Source organism: Ranitomeya variabilis, unplaced genomic scaffold (assembly GCF_051348905.1).
Source record: "Ranitomeya variabilis isolate aRanVar5 unplaced genomic scaffold, aRanVar5.hap1 Scaffold_97, whole genome shotgun sequence".
NCBI classification, from domain to species: domain Eukaryota; kingdom Metazoa; phylum Chordata; class Amphibia; order Anura; family Dendrobatidae; genus Ranitomeya; species Ranitomeya variabilis.
This window is the reverse complement of record NW_027508207.1, coordinates 8,089-30,528: the sequence shown is the minus strand read 5'-3', so window position 1 is coordinate 30,528 and position 22,440 is coordinate 8,089. Positions and strand designations below refer to the sequence as shown.

The 22,440-nt window shown below is 44.9% G+C and overlaps 1 protein-coding gene across 1 annotated transcript; it reads right to left on the bottom strand.

Annotated features, from left to right (window-relative positions):
• Positions 1-11,631: 11,631 nt before the first annotated feature.
• On the bottom strand, positions 11,632-12,531 carry LOC143792898 (odorant receptor 131-2-like). Its single transcript, XM_077279359.1, has one exon. The coding sequence runs from the start codon at positions 12,529-12,531 to the stop codon at positions 11,632-11,634; it is 900 nt and encodes a 299-aa protein (XP_077135474.1).
• Between the last annotated feature and the right edge of the window lie 9,909 nt (positions 12,532-22,440).

Below are 22,440 nucleotides of genomic sequence, written 5' to 3'. Positions count from 1 at the left end.
CAAGAACAGAGGGTGTGGGGTCCGCCCCATTTTTGACAACCAGCATTGATATAGCAGACAGCTGGGGGGCTGGTATTCTCAGGCTGGTAAGGGGCCATAGATATTGCCCCCACCAGCCTAAAAATAGCAGCCCGCAGCCGCCCAGAAAAAGCACATCTATTATATGCAAAAATTCTGGCGCTTTGCCTGGCTCTTCCCATTTGCCATGTAGCAGTAGCAAGTGGGGTTCTTGTTTGTGGGGTTGATGTCACCTTTGTATTGTCCAGTGACATCAAACCCACAGATTAGTAATGGAGAGCTGTCTATAAGACACCTAGCCATTGGTAATCCTATTGTTATATGGTAAATAAAGACAGCCAGAATAAGTCTTTCATTTGAACAAAACATCGTGTTTGGGTACTGTCACACAGTGCCATTTTGATCGCTACGACGGCACGATCCGTGACGTCGCAGCGATCGTATGATTATCGCTCCAGCGTCGTAGACTGCGGTCACACGTTGCAATCACGGCGCTGGAGCGATGCCGAAGTCCCCGGGTAACCAGGGTAAACATCGGGTTACTAAGCGCAGGGCCGCGCTTAGTAACCCGATGTTTACCGTCGTTACCAGCGTAAACATAAAAAAAACAAACAGTACATACTCACATTCCGGTGTCTGTCCCCCGGCGTCTCAGCTTCTCTGCACTGTGTAAGCACAGCGGCCGGAAAGCAGAGCGGTGATGTCAGACGTGCTCGCTTTCTGGCTGGCCGGCGCTCACAGTGCAGAGAAGCTGAGACGCCGGAGGACAGACACCGGAATGTAAGTATGTACTGTTTGGTTTTTTTACGTTTACGCTGGTAACCACGGTAAACATCGGGTTACTAAGCGCGGCCCTGCGCTTAGTTACCCGATGTTTACCCTGGTTACAAGCGAACACATCGCTGGATCGCTGTCACACACAACGATCCAGCGATGTCAGCGGGTGATCAAGCGACGAAAGAAAGTTCCAAACGATCTGCTACGACGTACGATTCTCAGCAGGGTCCCTGATCGCTGCTGCGTGTCAGACACTGCGATATCGTAACGATATCGCTAGAACGTCACGAATCGTACCGTCGTAGCGATCAAAATGGCACTGTGTGACAGTACCCTTAGGGCTGGTTTAAAGCACCAAATAATATAATGAGTGATAAGAGGTGCGTTCGCAGCCCGGAGTCCACCGTGCAGAGATGGAACCTTCTGCTAAGTAATGGCGGACACAATATGACAGTATAACGTGTTCACACACGGGTTAGCTTCACCCGGTATGAAAAGGGAGATGAACCCTGTTGCTTCACAGGGCCGCCAAACCGCAAAGTGAGCACTAGAGCGAGGTCACAGAACTCTGCCCCAAGGACAGGGGGAAGAGTCTCTCTAGACCACTAGTGCTCGGCGCCGCAATCGCGGTGCCAGGGGAAAACTAATATTTACCGCACAAGAGTGCATACAGAGCCGCACTGGTGGATGCCACTGACCACCCTTTCTTGGGCCAGGAAAGCGCACTGATTGCGCACGGCGCCGCACTGGCAGTCGCTGCTGGATAGATGCTGTAAGGATTGTGCTCTTGTGCTTGAATAGCACTGTCTGGCGCTATATTACTCCATCATTCATGAACAGTCAACAACTCTAGGGATGGGAATGATTTGTAGCTTTCATCCATCAACAGGCATACATCCATGCAGCCTCAGTGACCTGTGGTAACCTCAATTATATCACTGCTAGTCACTGATGCTGCGCTCGCAGCAGCTCAGTCACCAGTGGTTCTCAGCCTGGATGGTCAAATCTTGGCACCATCCAGGTTGAAAGCTGTTTATCCCCAGATACAGAACAAAGGACAGGTGAAGGATATGGTTGTTTTTTATTTTTGCTTTATTACAGGAGACGAGGGATTCAGTAGAATAGGCATTAGGTGAGCATAACTGTTATTTTTAACCCCTTCACCCCCAAGGGTGGTTTGCACGTTAATGACCGGGCCAATTTTTACAATTCTGACCACTGTCCCTTTATGAGGTTATAACTCTGGAACGCTTCAAAGGATCTTGGCAATTCTGACATTGTTTTCTCGTGACATATTGTACTTCATGATAGTGGTAAAATTTCTTTGATATTACCTGCGTTTATTTGCAAAAAAAATGGAAATTTGGCGAAAATTTTGAAAATTTTGCAATTTTCCAACTTTGAATTTTTATGCCCTTAAATCACAGAGATATGTCACACAAAATACTTAATAAGTAACATTTCCCACATGTCTACTTTACATCAGCACAATTTTGGAACCAAAATTTTTTTTTGTTAGGGAGTTATAAGGGTTAAAAGTTGACCAACAATTTCTCATTTTTACAACACCATTTTTTTTTAGGGACCACATCTCATTTGAAGTCATTTTGAGGGGTCTATATGATAGAAAATACCCAAGTGTGACACCATTCTAAAAACTGCACCCCTCAAGGTGCTCAAAACCATATTCAAGAAGTTTATTAACCCTTCTGGTGCTTCACAGGAATTTTTGGAATGTTTAAATAAAAATGAACATTTAACTTTTTTTCACAAAAAATTTACTTCAGCTCCAATTTGTTTTATTTTACCAAGGGTAACAGGAGAAAATGGACCCCAAAAGTTGTTGTACAATTTGTCCTGAGTACGCCGATACCCCATATTTGGGGGTAAACCACTGTTTGGGCACATGACAGAGCTCGGAAGCGAAGGAGCGCCATTTGACTTTTCAATGCAAAATTGACTGGAATTGAGATGGGACGCCATGTTGCGTTTGGGGAGCCCCTGATGTGCCTAAACATTGAAACCCCCCACAAGTGACACCATTTTGGAAAGTAGACCCCCTAAGGAACTTATCTAGAGGTGTGGTGAGCACTTTGACCCACCAAGTGCTTCACAGAAGTTTATAATGCAGAACCGTAAAAATAAAAAATCATATTTTTTCACAAAAATTATTTTTCGCCCCCAATTTTTTATTTTCCCAAGGGTAAGAGAAGAAATTGGACCCCAAAAGTTGTTGTAAAATTTGTCCTGAGTACGCTGATACCCCATATGTGGGGATAAACCACTGTTTGGGCGCATGGGAGACCTCGGAAGGGAAGGAGCGCTGTTTGACTTTTCAATGCAAAATTGACAGGAATTGAGATGGGACGTCATGTTGCGTTTGGAGAGCCACTGATGTGCCTAAACATTGAAACCCCCCACAAGTGACACCATTTTGGAAAGTAGACCCCCTAAGGAACTTATCTAGAGGTGTGGTGAGCACTTTGACCCACCAAGTGCTTCACAGAAGTTTATAATGCAGAACCGTAAAAATAAAAAATCATATTTTTTCACAAAAATTATTTTTCGCCCCCAATTTTTTATTTTCCCAAGGGTAAGAGAAGAAATTGGACCCCAAAAGTTGTTGTAAAATTTGTCCTGAGTACGCTGATACCCCATATGTGGGGATAAACCACTGTTTGGGCGCATGGGAGACCTCGGAAGGGAAGGAGCGCCGTTTGACTTTTCAATGCAAAATTGACAGGAATTGAGATGGGACGTCATGTTGCGTTTGGAGAGCCACTGATGTGCCTAAACATTGAAACCCCCCACAAGTGACACCATTTTGGAAAGTAGACCCCCTAAGGAACTTATCTAGAGGTGTGGTGAGCACTTTGACCCACCAAGTGCTTCACAGAAGTTTATAATGCAGAACCGTAAAAATAAAAAATCATATTTTTTCACAAAAATTATCTTTTCACCCCCAATTTTTTATTTTCCCAAGGGTAAGAGAAGAAATTGGACCCCAAAAGTTGTTGTACAATTTGTCCTGAGTACGCTGATACCCCATATGTGGGGGTAAACCACTGTTTGGGCGCATGGGAGAGCTCGGAAGGGAAGTAGCACCGTTTGACTTTTCAATGCAAAATTGACAGGAATTGAGATGGGACGCCATGTTGCGTTTGGAGAGCCACTGATGTGCCTAAACATTGAAACCCCCCACAAGTGACACCATTTTGGAAAGTAGACCCCCTAAGGAACTTATCTAGATGTGTTTTGAGCGCTTTGACCCACCAAGGGCTTCACAGAAGTTAATAATGCAGAGCCGTAAAAATAAAACAAAAATTTTTTCCCACAAAAATTATTTTTTTAGCCCCCAGTTTTGTATTTTCCCGAGGGTAGCAGGAGAAATTGGACCCCAAAATTTGTTGTCCAAGTTGTCCTGAGTGCGATGATATACCATATGTGGGGAGAACCACTGTTTGGGCGCATGGGAGGGCTCGGAAAGGAAGGAGCGCCATTTGGAATGCAGACTTAGATGGAATGGTCTGCAGGCGTCACATTGCGTTTGCAGAGCCCCTAATGTACCTAAACAGTAGAAACCCCCCACAAGTGACACCGTGTTGGAAAGTAGACCCCCTAAGGAACTTATCTAGATGTGTGGTGAGCGCTTTGACCCACCAAGGGCTTCACAGAAGTTTATAATGCAGAGCCATAAAAATAAAACAAAATTTTTTTCCCACAAAAATTATTTTTTAGCCCCCAGTTTTGTATTTTCCCGAGGGTAACAGGAGAAATTGGACCCCAAAAGTTGTTGTCCAATTTGTCTTGAGTGCGCTGATACCCCATATGTGGGGGGGAACCACCGTTTGGACGCATGGAAGGGCTCGGAAGTGAAGGAGCGCCATTTGGAATGCAGACTTAGATGGAATGGTCTGCAGGCGTCACATTGCGTTTGCAGAGCCCCTAATGTACCTAAACAGTAGAAACCCCCCACAAGTGACACCATGTTGGAAAGTAGACCCCCTAAGGAACTTATCTAGATGTGTGGTGAGCGCTTTGACCCACCAAGGGCTTCACAGAAGTTTATAATGCAGAGCCGTAAAAATAAAACTAAAATTTTTTCCCACAAAAATTATTTTTCAGCCCCCAGTTTTGTATTTTTCCGAGGGTAACAGGAGAAATTGGACCCCAAAAGTTGTTGTCCAATTTGTCCTGAGTGCGCTGATACCCCATATGTGGGGGGGAACCACCGTTTGGACGCATGGAAGGGCTCGGAAGTGAAGGAGCGCCATTTGGAATGCAGACTTAGATGGAATGGTCTGCAGGCGTCATATTGCGTTTGCAGAGCCCCTAATGTACCTAAACAGTAGAAACCCCCCACAAGTGACACCATGTTGGAAAGTAGACCCCCTAAGGAACTTATCTAGATGTGTGGTGAGCGCTTTGACCCACCAAGGGCTTCACAGAAGTTTATAATGCAGAGCCATAAAAATAAAACAAAATTTTTTTCCCACAAAAATTATTTTTTAGCCCCCAGTTTTGTATTTTCCCGAGGGTAACAGGAGAAATTGGACCCCAAAAGTTGTTGTCCAATTTGTCCTGAGTGCGCTGATACCTTATATGTGGGGGGGAACCACCGTTTGGACGCATGGAAGGGCTCGGAAGTGAAGGAGCGCCATTTGGAATGCAGACTTAGATGGAATGGTCTGCAGGCGTCACATTGCGTTTGCAGAGCCCCTAATGTACCTAAACAGTAGAAACCCCCCACAAGTGACACCATGTTGGAAAGTAGACCCCCTAAGGAACTTATCTAGATGTGTGGTGAGCGCTTTGACCCACCAAGGGCTTCACAGAAGTTTATAATGCAGAGCCGTAAAAATAAAACTAAAATTTTTTCCCACAAAAATTATTTTTCAGCCCCCAGTTTTGTATTTTCCCGAGGGTAACAGGAGAAATTGGACCCCAAAAGTTGTTGTCCAATTTGTCCTGACTGCGCTGATACCCCATATGTGGGGGGAACCACCGTTTGGATGCATGGGAGGGCTCGGAAGGGAAGGAGCGCCATTTGGAATGCAGACTTAGATGGAACGGTCTGCAGGCGTCACATTGCGTTTGCAGAGCCCCTAATGTACCTAAACAGTAGAAGCCCCACACAAGTGACCCCATTTTGGAAACTAGACCCCCCAAGGAACTTATCTAGATGTGTTGTAAGAACTTTGAACCCCCAAGTGTTTCACTACAGTTTATAACGCAGAGCCGTGAAAATAAAAAATCCTTTTTTTTCCTACAAAAATTATTTTTTAGCCCCCAGTTTTGTATTTTCCCAGGGGTAACAGGAGAAATTGGACCCCAAAGGTTGTTGTCCTATTTGTCCTGAGTACGCTGATACCCCATATGTTGGGGTAAACCCCTGTTTGGGCACACGGGAGAGCTCAGAAGGGAAGGAGCACTGTTTTACTTTTTCAACGCAGAATTGGCTGGAATTGAGATCGGACGCCATGTCGCGTTTGGAGAGCCCCTGATGTGCCGAAACAGTGGAAACCCCCCAATTATAACTGAAACCCTAATCCAAACACACCCCTAACCCTAATCCCAACAGTAACCCTAACCACACCTCTAACCCTGACACACCCCTAACCCTAATCCCAACCCTATTCCCAACCGTAAATGTAATCTAAACCCTAACCGTAACTTTAGCCCCAACCCTAACCCTAACTTTAGCCCCAACCCTAACTGTAGCCTTAACGCTAGCCCCAACCCTAGCCCTAAACCTAATGGGAAAATGGAAATAAATACATTTTTTTTATTTTTCCCTAACTAAGGGGGTGATGAAGGGGGGTTTGATTTACTTTTATAGCGGGTTTTTTAGCGGATTTTTATGATTGGCAGCCGTCACACACTGAAAGACGCTTTTTATTGCAAAAAATATTTTTGGCGTTACCACATTTTGAGAGCTATAAATTTTCCATATTTTGGTCCACAGAGTCATGTGAGGTCTTGTTTTTTGCGGGACGAGTTGACGTTTTTATTGGTAACATTTTTGGGCACGTCACATTTTTTGATCGCTTTTTATTCCGATTTTTGTGAGGCAGAATGACCAAAAACCAGCTATTAATGAATTTCTTTTGGGGGAGGCGTTTATACTGTTCCGCGTTTGGTAAAATTGATAAAGCAGTTTTATTCTTCGGGTCAGTACGATTACAGCGATACCTCATTTATATCATTTTTTTATGTTTTGGCGCTTTTATACGATAAAAACTATTTTATGGAAAAAATAATTATTTTTGCATCGCTTTATTCTCAGGACTATAACTTTTTTATTTTTTTGCTGATCATGCTGTATGGTGGCTCGTTATTTGCGGGACAAGATGACGCTTTCAGCGGTACCATGGTTATTTATATCTGTCTTTTTGATCGCGTGTTATTCCACTTTTTGTTCAGCGGTATGATAATAAAGCATTGTTTTTTGCCTCGTTTTTTTTTTTTTTTCTTACGGTGTTTACTGAAGGGGTTAACTAGTGGGCCAGTTTTATAGGTCGGGTCGTTACGGACGCGGCGATACTAAATATGTGTACTTTTATTGTTTTTTTTTATTTATTTAGATAAAGAAATGTATTTATGGGAATAATATTTTTTTTTTTTTCATTATTTTGGAATATTTTTTTTTATTTTTTTTTACACATTTGGAAATTTTTTTTTTTGCTTTTTTACTTTGCCCCAGGGGGGGACAATATAGATCGGTGATCTGCCAGTTTGCATAGCACTCTGTCAGATCACCGATCTGAGAGAAGTGCAGGCTGCTTCACAGTGCCTGCTCTGAGCAGGCTTCTGTGAAGCCACCTCCCTCCCTGCAGGACCCGGATCCGCGGCCATCTTGGATCCGGGTCTGGAGCAGGCAGGGAGGGAGGTAAGACCCTCGCAGCAACGCAATCACATCGCGTTGCTCCGGGGGTCTCAGGGAAGCCCGCAGGGAGCCCCCTCCCTGCGCGATGCTTCCCTGCACCGCCGGCACATCGCGATCATGTTTGATCGCGGTGTGCCGGGGGCGGTCCGTGACCACTCCTGGCACATAGTGCCGGATGTCAGCTGCGATATGCAGCCGACACCCGGCCGCGATCGGCCGCGCTCCCCTCGTGAGCGCGGCCGATCGCGTATGACGTACTATCCCGTCGGTGGTCATATGGGCCCACCCCACCTCGACGCGATAGTACGTCAAATGTCGGGAAGAGGTTAAATAAAAAAGTAAAAGTGTGTTTTGTTTTATTTAAAATAAATACTTTATTCTGGCTGTGTCTTTATTTACCATAGATATATAGGATTAGTAATTTATAGGTGTCTAATAGATGCCTCTCCATTACTAATCCATCAGCTTTATGTCACCGGACAATACAAAGGTGACATCAAACCCACAAATATGAATTCTACTTGGCATTTCTAATAGATGTGTCTTTTCTAGCTGTGGGCTGCAATTTTTAGGCCAGAGAGGGCAATATCCATGGCCTCTTACCAGCCTGAGAATATCAGCCCCCAGCTGTCTGCTTAGCAAGGCTGGTTGTCAAAAATTGGGGGTATACCACATTGTTTTTTTTAATTATTTATTTAAATAATTAAAAAGATATGGCATGAGGATCCCTCTATTCTCGATAACCAGCCTTGCTGAAGCTGACAGCTGAGATTTGCAGCCCCAGCTGTGAGTTTTGCCTGGCTGGTTATCAAAAATACAGGGGAATCCACACTGTTCTTTTTTCTAATTACTTATTTACAGTGCAGGAGCCGGCTAATGTATACACCCATCAGCCACTCCTGCTCTCATTGTTATTAGTGGCAGCAGGCGGCAGTTGGTTGGGAGCAGTAGTCCCATCAGCTGACACCAGTGACCGGAGATGAAGTTTATACCTCTGATCACAGCTGTGCGCTCAAGCTGTCTTACTGGCGGTGATGATTTTACTGCTGATCAGAAGCGGTGTTTGCCATGACACGGCGACAAACACCCGATGTTTGGGGGGCCGAACCTGAACAGTAACACGGACTTCCTGGCGAAGTCCGTGTTCGGTGTTCGTGCCCGAACAGTAGGTGTTCGGTATGAACGCCGAACTTTACTGTTTGGGTTCGCCCATCTCTAGGCACACAGTTCACGAAAAATGTCATAAAGGATAATGGTTACTGAAAGAGCTCAGCTAAATTGTCTCTATATTTAGAATGGTTGAAATGCTGTAACCTGTTCTGCAGGTCACCAACTATACCACTGAAAAATGTTAATTGAAAACATTTCACTGTATTGAAACCAAGAGAAAGGCATCTGCATCTCCTGAGTGTCTTTACAGAGTGTCTGTAAAGAGGAGCGGAGCCGTGCAATGCATGGAAGACCAGAAGAGCTAGGAGGTGTCCTTTATGGTAACATGTCCACACACACACGCATGCACACACACACTAATGTAAGACCTTGATTTTCTCTAGTGGGTCGGGGCGCAGAAGACGAGTACTTCGCCTGCAGTTACCACCCTGAGCCCCGTTACAATGGCTTACTTCAGCGTGTGGTATAACATTAAGTCAGGTTATAACTTATGCCTCTTCTACGCTAACCTGATCCTCTACAGTTACTGGCTTATGAGGCCTAATACAAAGTGATCTTGGAGCATCTTCTCTGTTTTAGTAAAGGATATATCCCCCCCCGTTAGTCTACTTCTGTAAAATAGTTGAAAATTCTTGCAGAATAAAAGGAAAGTGCTTGCCCCTTCTTCTGGGAAGATTGTGCTCCATGCATCCAATAAATTTAATAAAGCCATCATAGTCCTGCTGTTCGGTATGTCACTGGGGCCAACTAGTGGACCAATAACGTCGTTCAGTACATACAAAAGCCGAATCATGGAGGATCAAGAGGATTGTGGCAATGACTAAAGGAACAACATCATAAATCACAATGTTGAGCATGCAGAAAATGCAAAAGGGACAATCTACTAAAATAGCATAAAACCTCAAAACAGACCGATTCTGGGCCGATCCACAACAAATGTCCATAGTCTGGTTATCGAATAAGGGCAGGATAGGGAATTCTAGCATTTGTACCTGAGCCCTGGTGTTCCATGGTACCCACAAGCCCTTCTGGCATATATAAGGCACGTGTATTATATGCATTTGGTAGGTTGCGGGACCAGTTCAGGTGCTGAATCAGGGAAGAGAAGCTTTTGGTTGCATCTTTGCTAGGCACAACGCTACAGAATACAATGTCTTGTAGGTACAGCACGGTACTCAGGATGTAGAGTTATAAGGCGCCTTTCTATTCCTCATATGGCTTCCCCAGTGTCGGACAGTCATGTTCTCACCCTCCTTAGAGTACGCTGCACATCTATACATCACAGAATCGATGATACATGAGTAATGCTTCATTTCTCTTTTGGTGGTGCTATTGGAAGAAGGGTCAAATGTTGAGCGTTACCCAAATTGTCGCTGTGTATTAGGAACACCATGTAATCAGCTTTTTCTCTCTTGACCCTGTACTAGAAAAGAAAGCAAGTAGGACAACCCCTTTAAGTATGACAATGTTGATCTTTTTTTTCTTTATTATCCTCATAGAAAATAATACTATAGATTACACTCTGGTTTCACGTAAGGCTGATGCTTTTCGTTTTCTGTAGCTCACTCAGTCAGTTTGTCTGTACAGACTGTGGCAAGATGAGCAGAGTCCTCTCATTCTCATTAGATGATAATAACAGTTTTGTGGTATTTGTGGAAGCCTTCGATAAAGCAGAATAACAACATTTTATTCTATACACACAAATCTGTATGCAGCTCCCCGTTTTCTTATTTGTCTCTGGAGACTATAATGATCTACAACTAGAGCTGAGCAAAAGATTCGCTCTCCCCTAATCTGGCTTCCAGTCTACTGAGGAGTTACTCCGGGGCAGACTGCATTCCTGGGGCCAGCATCCCAGGCATCTCATAGAGTAAGACATAAAGACGTCGCAAAATCCAGATGCAGGGCTGAAGACATCGGGTACAGAAGTGAACACTGCCCCTCCTGGCCTGACTTCCTTGGAGGACTCAACACCGAATATGGGCAGTACAAATCTTTTTGCTCAATTCTATCCATAAGATTGAATTATTCAAATATTAATAATGTTTTAATTATTATTAAAAATTTAAAATTATTGAAATTCTACAAATTTTTGAGTTTCACACATTTTTACATTCCACAAGATTTTTCCATTTTTTTTTTAACTTTTTCATGGTTTTTTGTTTTCACTTTTACAGTTTTACTTGGTTCTTAGAAATGGAAACACACAGAATATCAGTCTCTAAGATTGGAGTATTGTTCACAGATATCTCGAATGTGGCTTCTCAGGACCAAACAAGAATACCTGAAAATCCTCCGGTGAGCTTTGGCTGTATGATAATAATAGTATCGGTCATGTGTTCTTCGTAGTTGGAGGGTCCTCTGTTGGCTCCCATCTACAATAGTCATATCGGGATCAAAGCAAAATGTATTTTTCAACTTCTCATGGAGTGAAAAGACATTCTACACCAGATACTGCTTGTGTACACGAGTAGGATCTGCCCACCAATGCCTGAACTAAAGTAGAACCAAAAGATGAATACTATACATACTGCCAACCTACCCAAGATTTGGCCCACCTCTACTAAAACATATTTTTTAAGTAAAAAAAAGTAAATTGGGTGATTGGGACAAATTTATTATAATATGTGTTGTATTATACCTGATAGTGGGCATGTAGATATGGGTCCTTTCATTCCTAGTCTACCTAATAAATATTGTCCAACCATCCTTTTGGGCTGCACCCATTTTGCAAAAAGTTGTAAAGTTTGGCCTTTCCTTATTTAGTGACATCCATCCAACTATACAAAGAAGTTCATCTTCCTTATATATTTTCGGAACACTTCATCCCTTACACCATAAATCAAAGGACTGATATATCTGGGGATGCACATGAATAAGAAAAAGTTGGTTATTGGTATAAAATAGAAATATTTCCTCAAGTAAGCATCAGTGAAAGAATATGAAAAATACATCATACAGAGTCCGAGCTGGAAGGCGTGAAGAAGAACAGTTTTCTCTGCCTTAAAAGCAGAAGACCTCCCAGATCCAATCTTCCGAGCCACCACCATAACTTTCACATAGGTGTAAAGGATGACCAATCCCACCAAGATGAAGGTGGTGATCTCCATCAATGACCTTAGGGTTAATTGAAAACTGTTCATTGCAAATGTTGACCACTGACATATCAAGCTGGTGGAGAAGAAATTCTTTGGCATTGAATAACACATGGCGATAAAGTCAGGCACCAGAGGAGTGCTACTCAGAAGCCACATGACTCCAATGACCAAAAGAGACCTCTGCATGGTGCAGACTTGTGCATGTCTTAACGGATAGCAAATGGCAAAGTAACGTTCAAAGGACATGATGGCCAAGTTGTAGGCTGTCACCTTAAATGAACTTGTGGAGTACATGACGAGGGCATAACATATCGGCACAGGGATGTACACATCAAATATAGCTACAAGAGAGACGAATATCAGCACAGAAAGTAGCAAGGTATCGTTTATGAGCATGTGGACAAACAGGATGTAGCGAGCATTCTCCCGAACATGAGGAGTGGTGAAGAAGACGTACAAGATGATTGTCACAAAGTAGATGAAGACACAGAAGGACAGGAGCACTAAGGCAAGCAGGGTACTCCTCACGATTTCTACAGTTTGATTGTTAGTCTTGTTGCTGACCTCAGTGAAGTTGACCATTATCAGAATAGTAAGAGAAAACCTTCTGGTTGAAGTCCTCATGCTAAAGAAAAAGGACAGTCATAACCTAAAGCACAAGCAACAGTTAGGCAATAGTTATCAGACCTAAATTGATGGTCCTCAAGTTGCAGAATGTTTGCTACATTGCTTTTCTCATTGAAATTCATGAAAGTCATCAGAGTAGGACAACTTGTAGGCAACCAAATGGACTCTAGAGATATTAGAGTCCTAGTGAGGAATTATTCTTCTTCTAGTGACTGAAAGTATCTATACACATTAGATTTCTGGCAAAGGATCGCTCTACCGATGTTTTAGCTGCCCCCCAAATTATTACTAAAATACAAGGGGCAGGTAATTGCACCATGCCTTTTTAAGATGACACTTCCTACAACTGAAATCACATTCTGCACATGTGAAAAAAAATGAATTTGAAGGGAAATTTCAGCTATGAAACCTCCAGAATGTAGCTCTGGCTGCAAGCTAACCTCCCTCAACCATCATTTACCATGCAGCAAGTCTAACAGACATCACATTATATACAGCATAAAGTGACACTCATAAAGTACCATCAAAACTCATAGTATTTGTCCCCCATACCCTAAATATGGTTCCTGGTGCTATTGTTACCTCTGCACCCATATATCTGGGTTTTGCCTCTGGGCATCACAGGTTTCTAAAGACCTACTGTAATGGTTCTACCTACCCCATTATCAGTTTCTACTACTTACTGTACGAGGATTATGTAAGTGTTTCCATTTACATCAACAAGCTGCATAATCTATATAGTGAGAAGGATACGGGACAATGGAGGGGCTGAGCTCTATATATCTGCTTCTCAGCCCCTGATGTATTCCAAAGGATGAGTAATGTCAGAGATTGGTTTTGACATCAAAATTCTGTTTCTGAACATCATGGAAGTAATAACCCACAAGAGACTTCAGCCTTACAGATGTTGAACCTTGATTTATCCTTATGGAATTGTAAGGAGATCCGCAGTATAAGCACAGAAAATAGATAGAAAGATAGATAAAAGATAGATAATAGATAATAAATAGATAGATAATAGATAGATAGATAATAGATAGATACTAGTTAGATAGATAATAGGTAGATAATGGATAGGTGATTGATAGATAGATACCAGGCCCTGGTAGAACCTGTGTATTCTGATTGTAGGCCCACCATCCTGACAGCCAAAGGGGTAGTTGATGTCTGCAAGGGGAGGGTACCGATACACATCCTGAATTGTGGGGGAAAAGAGGTCCATTTATCCAGATATGCCACCATTGCTAAACTGTTCACTGTCAGTAACAATGCCATACAAACAGCAGAGCCCTTGGTCCCGTCCCAACCAGGAGGAGGACAATGGCTCTGCAGGACAGCTGGAGGATTGGTGTCAGAAACTGCACGTAGGCATTGACTCCACTCCTTTGCACCAAAAGCATGGGGCTTACCGAGTGGTCCAGGAGTATGAGCGGGTATTCAACAAACACCCACTAGACTTTGGGCAGGTAAAAGGGGTTCAACACCATATCCCCACTGGAGAACATACACCCATTAAAGAAAGGTACCAGCCTGTAACCCCCGCTCACTATCATTGTGCCAAAGATATGTTACAGGAGATGAAGGAGACTGGTCTGGTCAAAGATAGTTGTAGCCCCTGGGCAGCTCCATTAGTCCTCGTTAGAAAAAAAGATGGTACCATGAGAACGTGTGTTGACTACAGGTGAATCAACAGCATTACACACAAGAATGCCTACCTATTACCTAGAATTGAGGAGTCATTAGCTGCACTGAGATCCGCTAACTATTTCCCCACCTTAAATCTCACCAGTGGGTATTGGCAGCTTCCCGTGGCAGAGTCAGATAAAGAGAAGACTGCCTTCACAACACCAATGGGTCTTTCCGAGTTCAACTACATGCTATTCGGGCTGTGCAATGCACCAGGGACGTCTAAGAGGATGATGGAGTGTTGCCTCGGGCACAAGAACTTTAAGACTGTTCTGCTGTACCTGGATGACTTCATCGTATTCTCCAAAACCTAAGAAGACCATTTGAAGCACCTGGCTGAGGTGTTTGAAGCCCTGTCCAACTTTGGCCTGAAGGTGAAGCCGTCCAAATGCCACCTGCTGAAGCCCAAGGTCCAGTACCTAGGTCACGTGGTAAGCGACTAAGGTGTGGCACCGGTGTGGCCAAAACCCAGCAACATTCATGATGTATGGCAGTTCCTCGGGTTGGTAGTCTAATACCAAAGATTCATCAAGGACTTTACCAAGCTAGCCGCACCCCTGCAAGACTTGCTAGTGTGCCAATCTAAGAAGGCCAAGAGCAAGACTCCTCCGTTCGAGTGGAATGACAGGTTGGAAGAATCCTTCACCCGTTTGAAGTTGGCTCTCATGGGAGATGAAGTCCTGGCCTATTCTGACTATGACCAACCGTTTATACTCTACACAGATGCCAGCAACATGGGTTTCGGAGCAGTGCTGTCCCAGGTGCAGAAAGGCAGAGAGAAAGTGATTGCCTACACCAGCAGGAAGCTTCATCCCACCGAAAGGAACCCCAACAACTATAGTTCCTTTAAGTTGGAGTTTCTCACCATAGTCTGGGCTTCAAGCACTACCTAGCTTCAGTAAAATTCACCGCTGACTCACCTGGAAACGGCAAAGCTAGGTGCATTGGAACAGCGATGGATAACCCGTTTGTCTAACTACGAGTTTACCATCAAGTAAAAAGCAGGGCATAAGAACAGTAATGCTGATTCAATGTTGAGGATGCCCAATTTACCAGAAGAGGAAGAAGATCTGGAAGCACTCAAAGAGATCAAGTTACCAGCCTTCCACCGCCCCGGAGGCCCAGTACTCCCATTGTGTGAGGAGCCAGCGCAATGACAGGCGAGAAGCCACACTGAACCCATTGCCCCACCACAGATGGGCAGAAACGCAGGATAGTGATCCAGCAGTCCGCCTAGTAAAGGAGCTACTGACACAAGCTGATTCACACCGTGGTCCAGATGCTCCACAATAGACACAAAAATTGTGGAAGGAGAAGGGCAAGCTGTTCATCTATGAGGGTAAGCTGTGTCGGAGGAACATCGACCAATGCACTCACGAACTGGTCTGGCAGGTGGTGGTCCCTAGGTGAGATGTGCCAATGGTCTTGGAAGTGTACCACGATGGAGCACGACACTTCAGATGGAAGATGTTGGAGGTTCTACTTCGTGAAAGATTCTACTGGATTGGCATGAGGATAGCCATTGAGACATGGTGCCGAGAATGTGGCCCCTGCAAGCTGCACAGGAAAGACCGTAACAGCCAGAGGGCTCCCCTACAGCCCATGGTCACCAAACAGCCGCTTGAACTGGTAGCCTTGGACCACGTGAAGCTGACCCCAAGCCATTCAGGCTACGTCTACGCCCTGACCATAGTGGACCATTACTCAAGGTTCCTGGTAGCCGTGCCCATCAAGGACCAAACAGCAAAGAGGGCAGCCAAGGCATTTCAACAACACTTTTGTCGACCACATGGATACCCTGAAAAGGTGCTCCTTGACCAAGGCTCAGCCTTTGAGGCAGAAGTGTTCCAGGAGTTCTGTAACCTGTACGGATGCAAGAAAATCACACAATGCCATATCATCCACAGACAATTGACATGTGTGAGAAAATGAACCAGGTGGTAATTGACTTGTTGAAGACCTTGCCCCTGGAAGAGAGAAACCAATGGCAAGAGAAATTACTGGACTTTGTAGATCTATACAACCATATCCCGGTAAATTCCACCAACTGAATTCCAGCTTGGCACATCACCAAATGCAGACTGGGATACAGAGCAGCAGCAGCAATACCGCAAAGTGGAAAGAAGCTTGTACCAAGCAAGACAGAGGCAGGAGAGGAACTATAATCAGCATGCCCCTGCAGTTCCTTTATCACCTGGAGAACAAGTTCTAAAAAGAAAAAGAAGAATGCACAAACTAGATGATCAGTGGGAGGCAGAACCATACACCGTCATGCCTTCAAACTTTGATAACACCAAAGTGTGCCTCATCAGTCAAGATGGAGGAGAGACCTCAAAAGCAGTATCAAGAGATCATCTGAAAGTATGGCCTGACCAACTTAGAGACAGAGAGAAAGACCAAGATACCCCTCAACCCATAGAAGAGAAGGAAAAGAAAATCCATACCATTCTTGGAGACATTCCCCAGTCATAGAAACAGGTAAATCAAGCCATCATAGTACCTGTCCTGATCTTTCCCAAACCAACTGCACCTGAAGCAGCAGAGACTGAAGACCAACCTGAAAACCAGCTTGGTTTTTGTAAATTTTTATATTTTTGAAACCTTGTAACCCTTTAATAATTGTTCACCTGTTAACATGTTTTCTTTATGTTTCCTCAGTCTGGGAGTACTGAATTGTACTAGGGGGGAATGTGCCACCCCAGGTGTCTGGTTGCCACATTGGCATTGCCTTCTTCATAGGGAGGGGTGATATCATGCCTGGACACAAGGAGGGATTTCCTAATCAGGTAATACAAACACACAACACCTTCCTAACTCCAGACCAGAAGGGGGAGCTCTAATCCTGGTTTCAGGGTAGCTTTCCTATAAGTTCTGGTCTGGAGATGGGGTTAGTGAGTTTAGTGTGAGACACTGAAGGGAAAGGAAGCAAAAGATAGGAGCCTGGGGTCTGGAGCTGTGATTGGGTTCACCCCAAGATAAAGCGCAAAGAGACCGGACACCAGGGTCCGTGATGGTGAGAAGATTTCAAATTCAGCCACCGAATCCGGAGGGTAGGAGATTCCAAGTCTCCAGGCCCCACCTGACATCCAGAGGCAACACAGCAGGTCAGGAGCCTGGGGCTCCCATGAGAAGGCAGTGTCCAAGACAAGCTCAGGCTGTCAGCCATACGGGTTGGAAGTACAGACACTGAGAGGACTTGTGTAGAGCATCGGGCAGCGAGGGTCAGATATGTAGCGCAGAAGGAAGGCCTCCGAACCCACCTGGCTAAGTGAATCCCAAGTTGTTTCCAGGCTGCCCGGACCCCATCGCCTGTTACCTGTACCCTGGACTGTACCTGCATTTCATCAGTAAAAGGTAAAGGAAACTGCAGCTCTGTGTCCTTCAATTATTTCCTGCACCCTCAGTCCTGCACCCCACCGTCAATCATCCCTCTTACCAACTGTACCGGTAGCCCTGGGGACTAAGCTCTACCTGAGGGGAGCTATAACAACTCTGCTGCAACTCCATCAGCCCCAGTGGACCCCTTTAAGCAGCGTCGGCCATCCCTGGCCGAATACCACAGTTGGCGTCACAAATTATCCTTTATAGACTTTATTCTCCACTTCCATTCATCCCCTTTAACCGGACGCCCAGGGCCACGGACTGGGTCATTGCCACTGTGGCCACCCCTTTAAGTACCGCTGGACCCGGCCCTAGTACCCCACGGCCCTAGCGGGCGCTCAATAAACATTATTCTTCATTGGAGTATGTAAATGAAGAGGTTGGACAAGAAATGACATCACAATTCTTTTTTTTTGTTCAATAATAGATCTTTATTTAGCTTTCAAAAATGCATGAAAATCCACATAAAAACCACATCAAATCCGTGCTGATGTTTCCGTGGCAAGAGATGCAGATTCTGTGCAGAAAATTCTGCAGGCAAATCTGCATCATGTGCACATACCCAAAGACATGATGAAGAGGGGGGGACACCGCACAGACAGGACTGCGGCCACTTTCTGTCCTGAGTGCTGTGTGGTGGCCCCTTCCCCTCCATCTCTAACTCTTCTTTGACTGTGGAGGATGCATGGCGTTACACTGTAAGGCCGGTTTCACACGTCAGTGGCTCCGGTACGTTTGGTGACAGTTTCCTCACGTACCGGAGACACTCACTCATGTAGACACATTAAAATAAATGTGTCTCTGCACATGTCAGCGTGTTTTCACGGACCGTGTGTCCATTTGCAAAACACGGAGACATGTCAGTGTTCGTGGGAGCGCACGGATCACACGGACCCATTAAAGTCAATGGGTCCGTGTAAGCACGTACCACACACGGATGCTGTCCGTGTGCCGCCCTTGTGCCGACTGAGGACCACACGGACCGTGCAGGAGACAGCGCTAGAGTTAAGCGTGTGGTGCTGAAGCCGGCATTCGTTCCTTCTCCCCAGCAGCATTCGCTGGAGAGAAGGAATGACAAATCAAGGTTTTGGGGTTTTTTTGTGTTTAAAATAAAGTTTGTGGTTACTTCCAGGCTGCCACCCCCTGTGCGCCCGCCCGCTTGCATTAAAATACTCACACAGCTCCCGCGATGCTTCTTCTCAGTGCCGCCAGCTTGTCCTGTGTGAGCGGTCACGTGGTGCCGCTTATTACAGTGATGAATATGCGGCTCCACCTCCCATAGGGGTGGAGCCGCATATTCATGTGCCACGTGAGCACACGGATACACGGACATGGATGTTGTGAATTTGCTTTTTGCTCCCTCTAGTGGTTACTAGTTTTTTGACTCTGGTTTTTCTGTCATTCCTTTTATCCGCACCTGGGTCGTTAGTTAGGGGTGTTGCTATATAAGCTCCCTGGACCTTTAGTTCAATGCCTGGCAACGTAGTTATCAGAGCTAGTCTGCTGTGCTCTTGTCTACTGATCCTGGTTCCAGTTATATCAGCTAAGTCTGCTTTTTGCTTTTTGCTATTTGTTTTGGTTTTGTATTTTTGTCCAGCTTGTTCCTAATCTATATCCTGACCTTTGCTGGAAGCTCTAGGGGGCTGGTGTTCTCCCCCCGGACCGTTAGACGGTTCGGGGGTTCTCGAATTTCCAGTGTGGATTTTGATAGGGTTTTTGTTGACCATATAAGTTACCTTTTCTTATTTCTGCTATCAGTAAGCGGGCCTCTCTGTGCTAAACCTGGTTCATTTCTGTGTTTGTCATTTCCTCTTACCTCACCGTTATTATTTGTGGGGGGCTTCTATCCAGCTTTGGGGTCCCCTTCTCTGGAGGCAAGAAAGGTCTTTTGTTTTCCTCTACTAGGGGTAGCTAGATTCTCCGGCTGGAGCGTGTCATCTAGAATCAACGTAGGAATGATCCCCGGCTACTTCTAGTGTTGGCGTTAGGAGTAGATATATGGTCAATCCAGTTACCACTGCCCTATGAGCTGGATTTTTGTACTCTGCAGACTTCCACGTTCCTCTGAGACCCTCGCTATTGGGGTCATAACAGTTTGCCAGGCGCGTATTAAATGTTTAATGCATTGCAGAAGAGGGATTATAAGAAAGAAGATTCTGAGTTTTTTTTTTTTTCTTCTTCCCCTTTACCTCAGAGTGGCTATGCTTGCTGCAGACATGAATGTCCAGACCTTGATTACAAGTGTGGACCAGCTGGCTACTCGTGTGCAGGGCATACAAGACTATGTTATCAGAAATCCTAGGTCAGAACCTAAAATACCGATTCCTGAACTGTTTTCCGGAGACAGGTTTAAGTTTAGGAATTTCGTGAATAATTGTAAATTGTTTTTGTCCCTGAGACCCTGTTCATCTGGAGACTTTGCTCAGCAAGTAAAAATTGTTATTTCGTTCTTACGGGGCGACCCTCAGGATTGGGCTTTTTCGCTGGCGCCAGGAGATCCGGCATTGGCTGATATTGATGCGTTTTTCCTGGCGCTCGGGTTACTTTATGAGGAACCCAATCTTGAGATTCAGGCAGAAAAGGCCTTGCTGGCTATGTCTCAGGGGCAGGACGAGGCTGAAGTGTATTGCCAAAAATTTCGGAAATGGTCCGTGCTGACACATTGGAACGAGTGTGCACTGGCCGCTAATTTTAGAAATGGCCTTTCTGAAGCCATTAAGAATGTTATGGTGGGTTTTCCCATTCCCACAGGTCTGAATGATACTATGGCACTGGCTATTCAAATTGACCGGCGGTTGCGGGAGCGCAAAACCGCAAATTCCCTCATGGTGTTGTCTGAACAGACACCTAATTCGGTGCAATGTGATAGAAAAACCGCAAATTCCCTCATGGTGTTGTCTGAACAGACACCTGATTTAATGCAATGTGATAGAATCCTGACTAGAAATGAGCGGAAAATTCATAGACGCCGGAATGGCTTGTGCTACTACTGTGGTGATTCTACACATGTTATCTCAGCATGCTCTAAACGTATAGCTAAGGTTGTTAGTCCTGTCACCGTTGGTAATTTGCAACCTAAATTTATTCTGTCTGTAACTTTGATTTGCTCACTGTCGTCTTATCCTGTCATGGCGTTTGTAGATTCAGGTGCTGCCCTGAGTCTTATGGATCTGTCATTTGCTAAGCGCTGTGGTTTTACTCTTGAACCATTAGAGAATCCTATTCCTCTTAGGGGTATTGATGCTACTCCATTGGCAGCAAATAAACCGCAGTATTGGACACAGGTTGCCATGTGCATGACTCCTGAACACCGCGAGGTGATACGTTTCCTGGTTTTACATAAAATGCATGATTTGGTTGTTTTAGGGCTGCCATGGTTACAGACCCATAATCCAGTCCTGGACTGGAAGGCTATGTCAGTCTCAAGTTGGGGCTGTCGGGGTATTCATGGGGATTCCCTGCCTGTGTCTATTGCTTCTTCTACGCCTTCGGAAGTTCCGGAGTATTTGTCTGATTATCAGGATGTCTTCAGTGAGTCTGAGTCCAGTGCACTGCCTCCTCATAGGGACTGTGACTGTGCTATAGATTTGATCCCAGGCAGTAAATTTCCTAAGGGAAGACTGTTTAATCTGTCGGTACCTGAACATACCGCTATGCGTTCATATATCAAGGAGTCTCTGGAGAAAGGACATATTCGTCCGTCTTCTTCTCCTCTTGGTGCGGGATTCTTTTTTGTGGCAAAAAAGGACGGATCTTTGAGGCCTTGTATTGATTATCGGCTTTTAAATAAGATCACTGTCAAATTTCAGTATCCTTTACCGCTGTTGTCTGACTTGTTTGCCCGGATTAAGGGTGCCAAGTGGTTCACCAAGATAGACCTTCGTGGTGCGTACAACCTTGTGCGCATTAAGCAAGGTGATGAATGGAAAACCGCATTCAATACGCCCGAAGGTCATTTTGAGTACTTGGTGATGCCTTTTGGGCTCTCCAATGCGCCTTCAGTTTTTCAGTCCTTTATGCATGACATCTTCCGGAAGTATCTGGATAAATTTTTGATTGTTTATCTGGATGATATTTTGGTTTTTTCTGATAATTGGGATTCGCATGTGGAGCAGGTCAGGTTGGTCTTTAAAATTTTGCGTGAAAATTCTTTGTTTGTCAAGGGCTCAAAGTGTCTCTTTGGTGTACAGAAGGTTCCCTTTTTGGGGTTCATTTTTTCCCCTTCTGCTGTGGAGATGGACCCAGTCAAGGTCCGAGCTATTCTTGATTGGACTCAGCCCTCGTCAGTTAAGAGTCTTCAGAAGTTCTTGGGTTTCGCTAACTTCTACCGTCGTTTTATCGCTAATTTTTCTAGCATTGTGAAACCTTTGACGGATATGACTAAGAAGGGCTCCGATGTAGCCAACTGGGCTCCTGCTGCCGTGGAGGCTTTCCAGGAGTTGAAACGCCGGTTTACTTCAGCGCCTGTTTTGTGCCAGCCCGATGTCTCACTTCCCTTTCAGGTTGAGGTGGATGCTTCAGAGATTGGAGCAGGGGCCGTTTTGTCGCAGAGAGGCCCTGGTTGCTCTGTTATGAAACCTTGTGCCTTTTTCTCTAGGAAATTTTCGCCTGCCGAGCGAAATTATGATGTGGGCAATCGGGAGTTGTTGGCCATGAAATGGGCATTTGAGGAGTGGCGTCATTGGCTCGAGGGTGCTAAGCATCGTGTGGTGGTCTTGACTGATCACAAAAATCTGATGTATCTCGAGTCTGCTAAACGCCTTAATCCGAGACAGGCCCGCTGGTCATTGTTTTTCT

Bases quoted from the DNA above. Each gene is read 5' to 3' on its own strand.
- LOC143792898 (XM_077279359.1), bottom strand. From the start codon at position 12,531: ATGGTCAACTTCACTGAGGTCAGCAACAAGACTAACAATCAAACTGTA.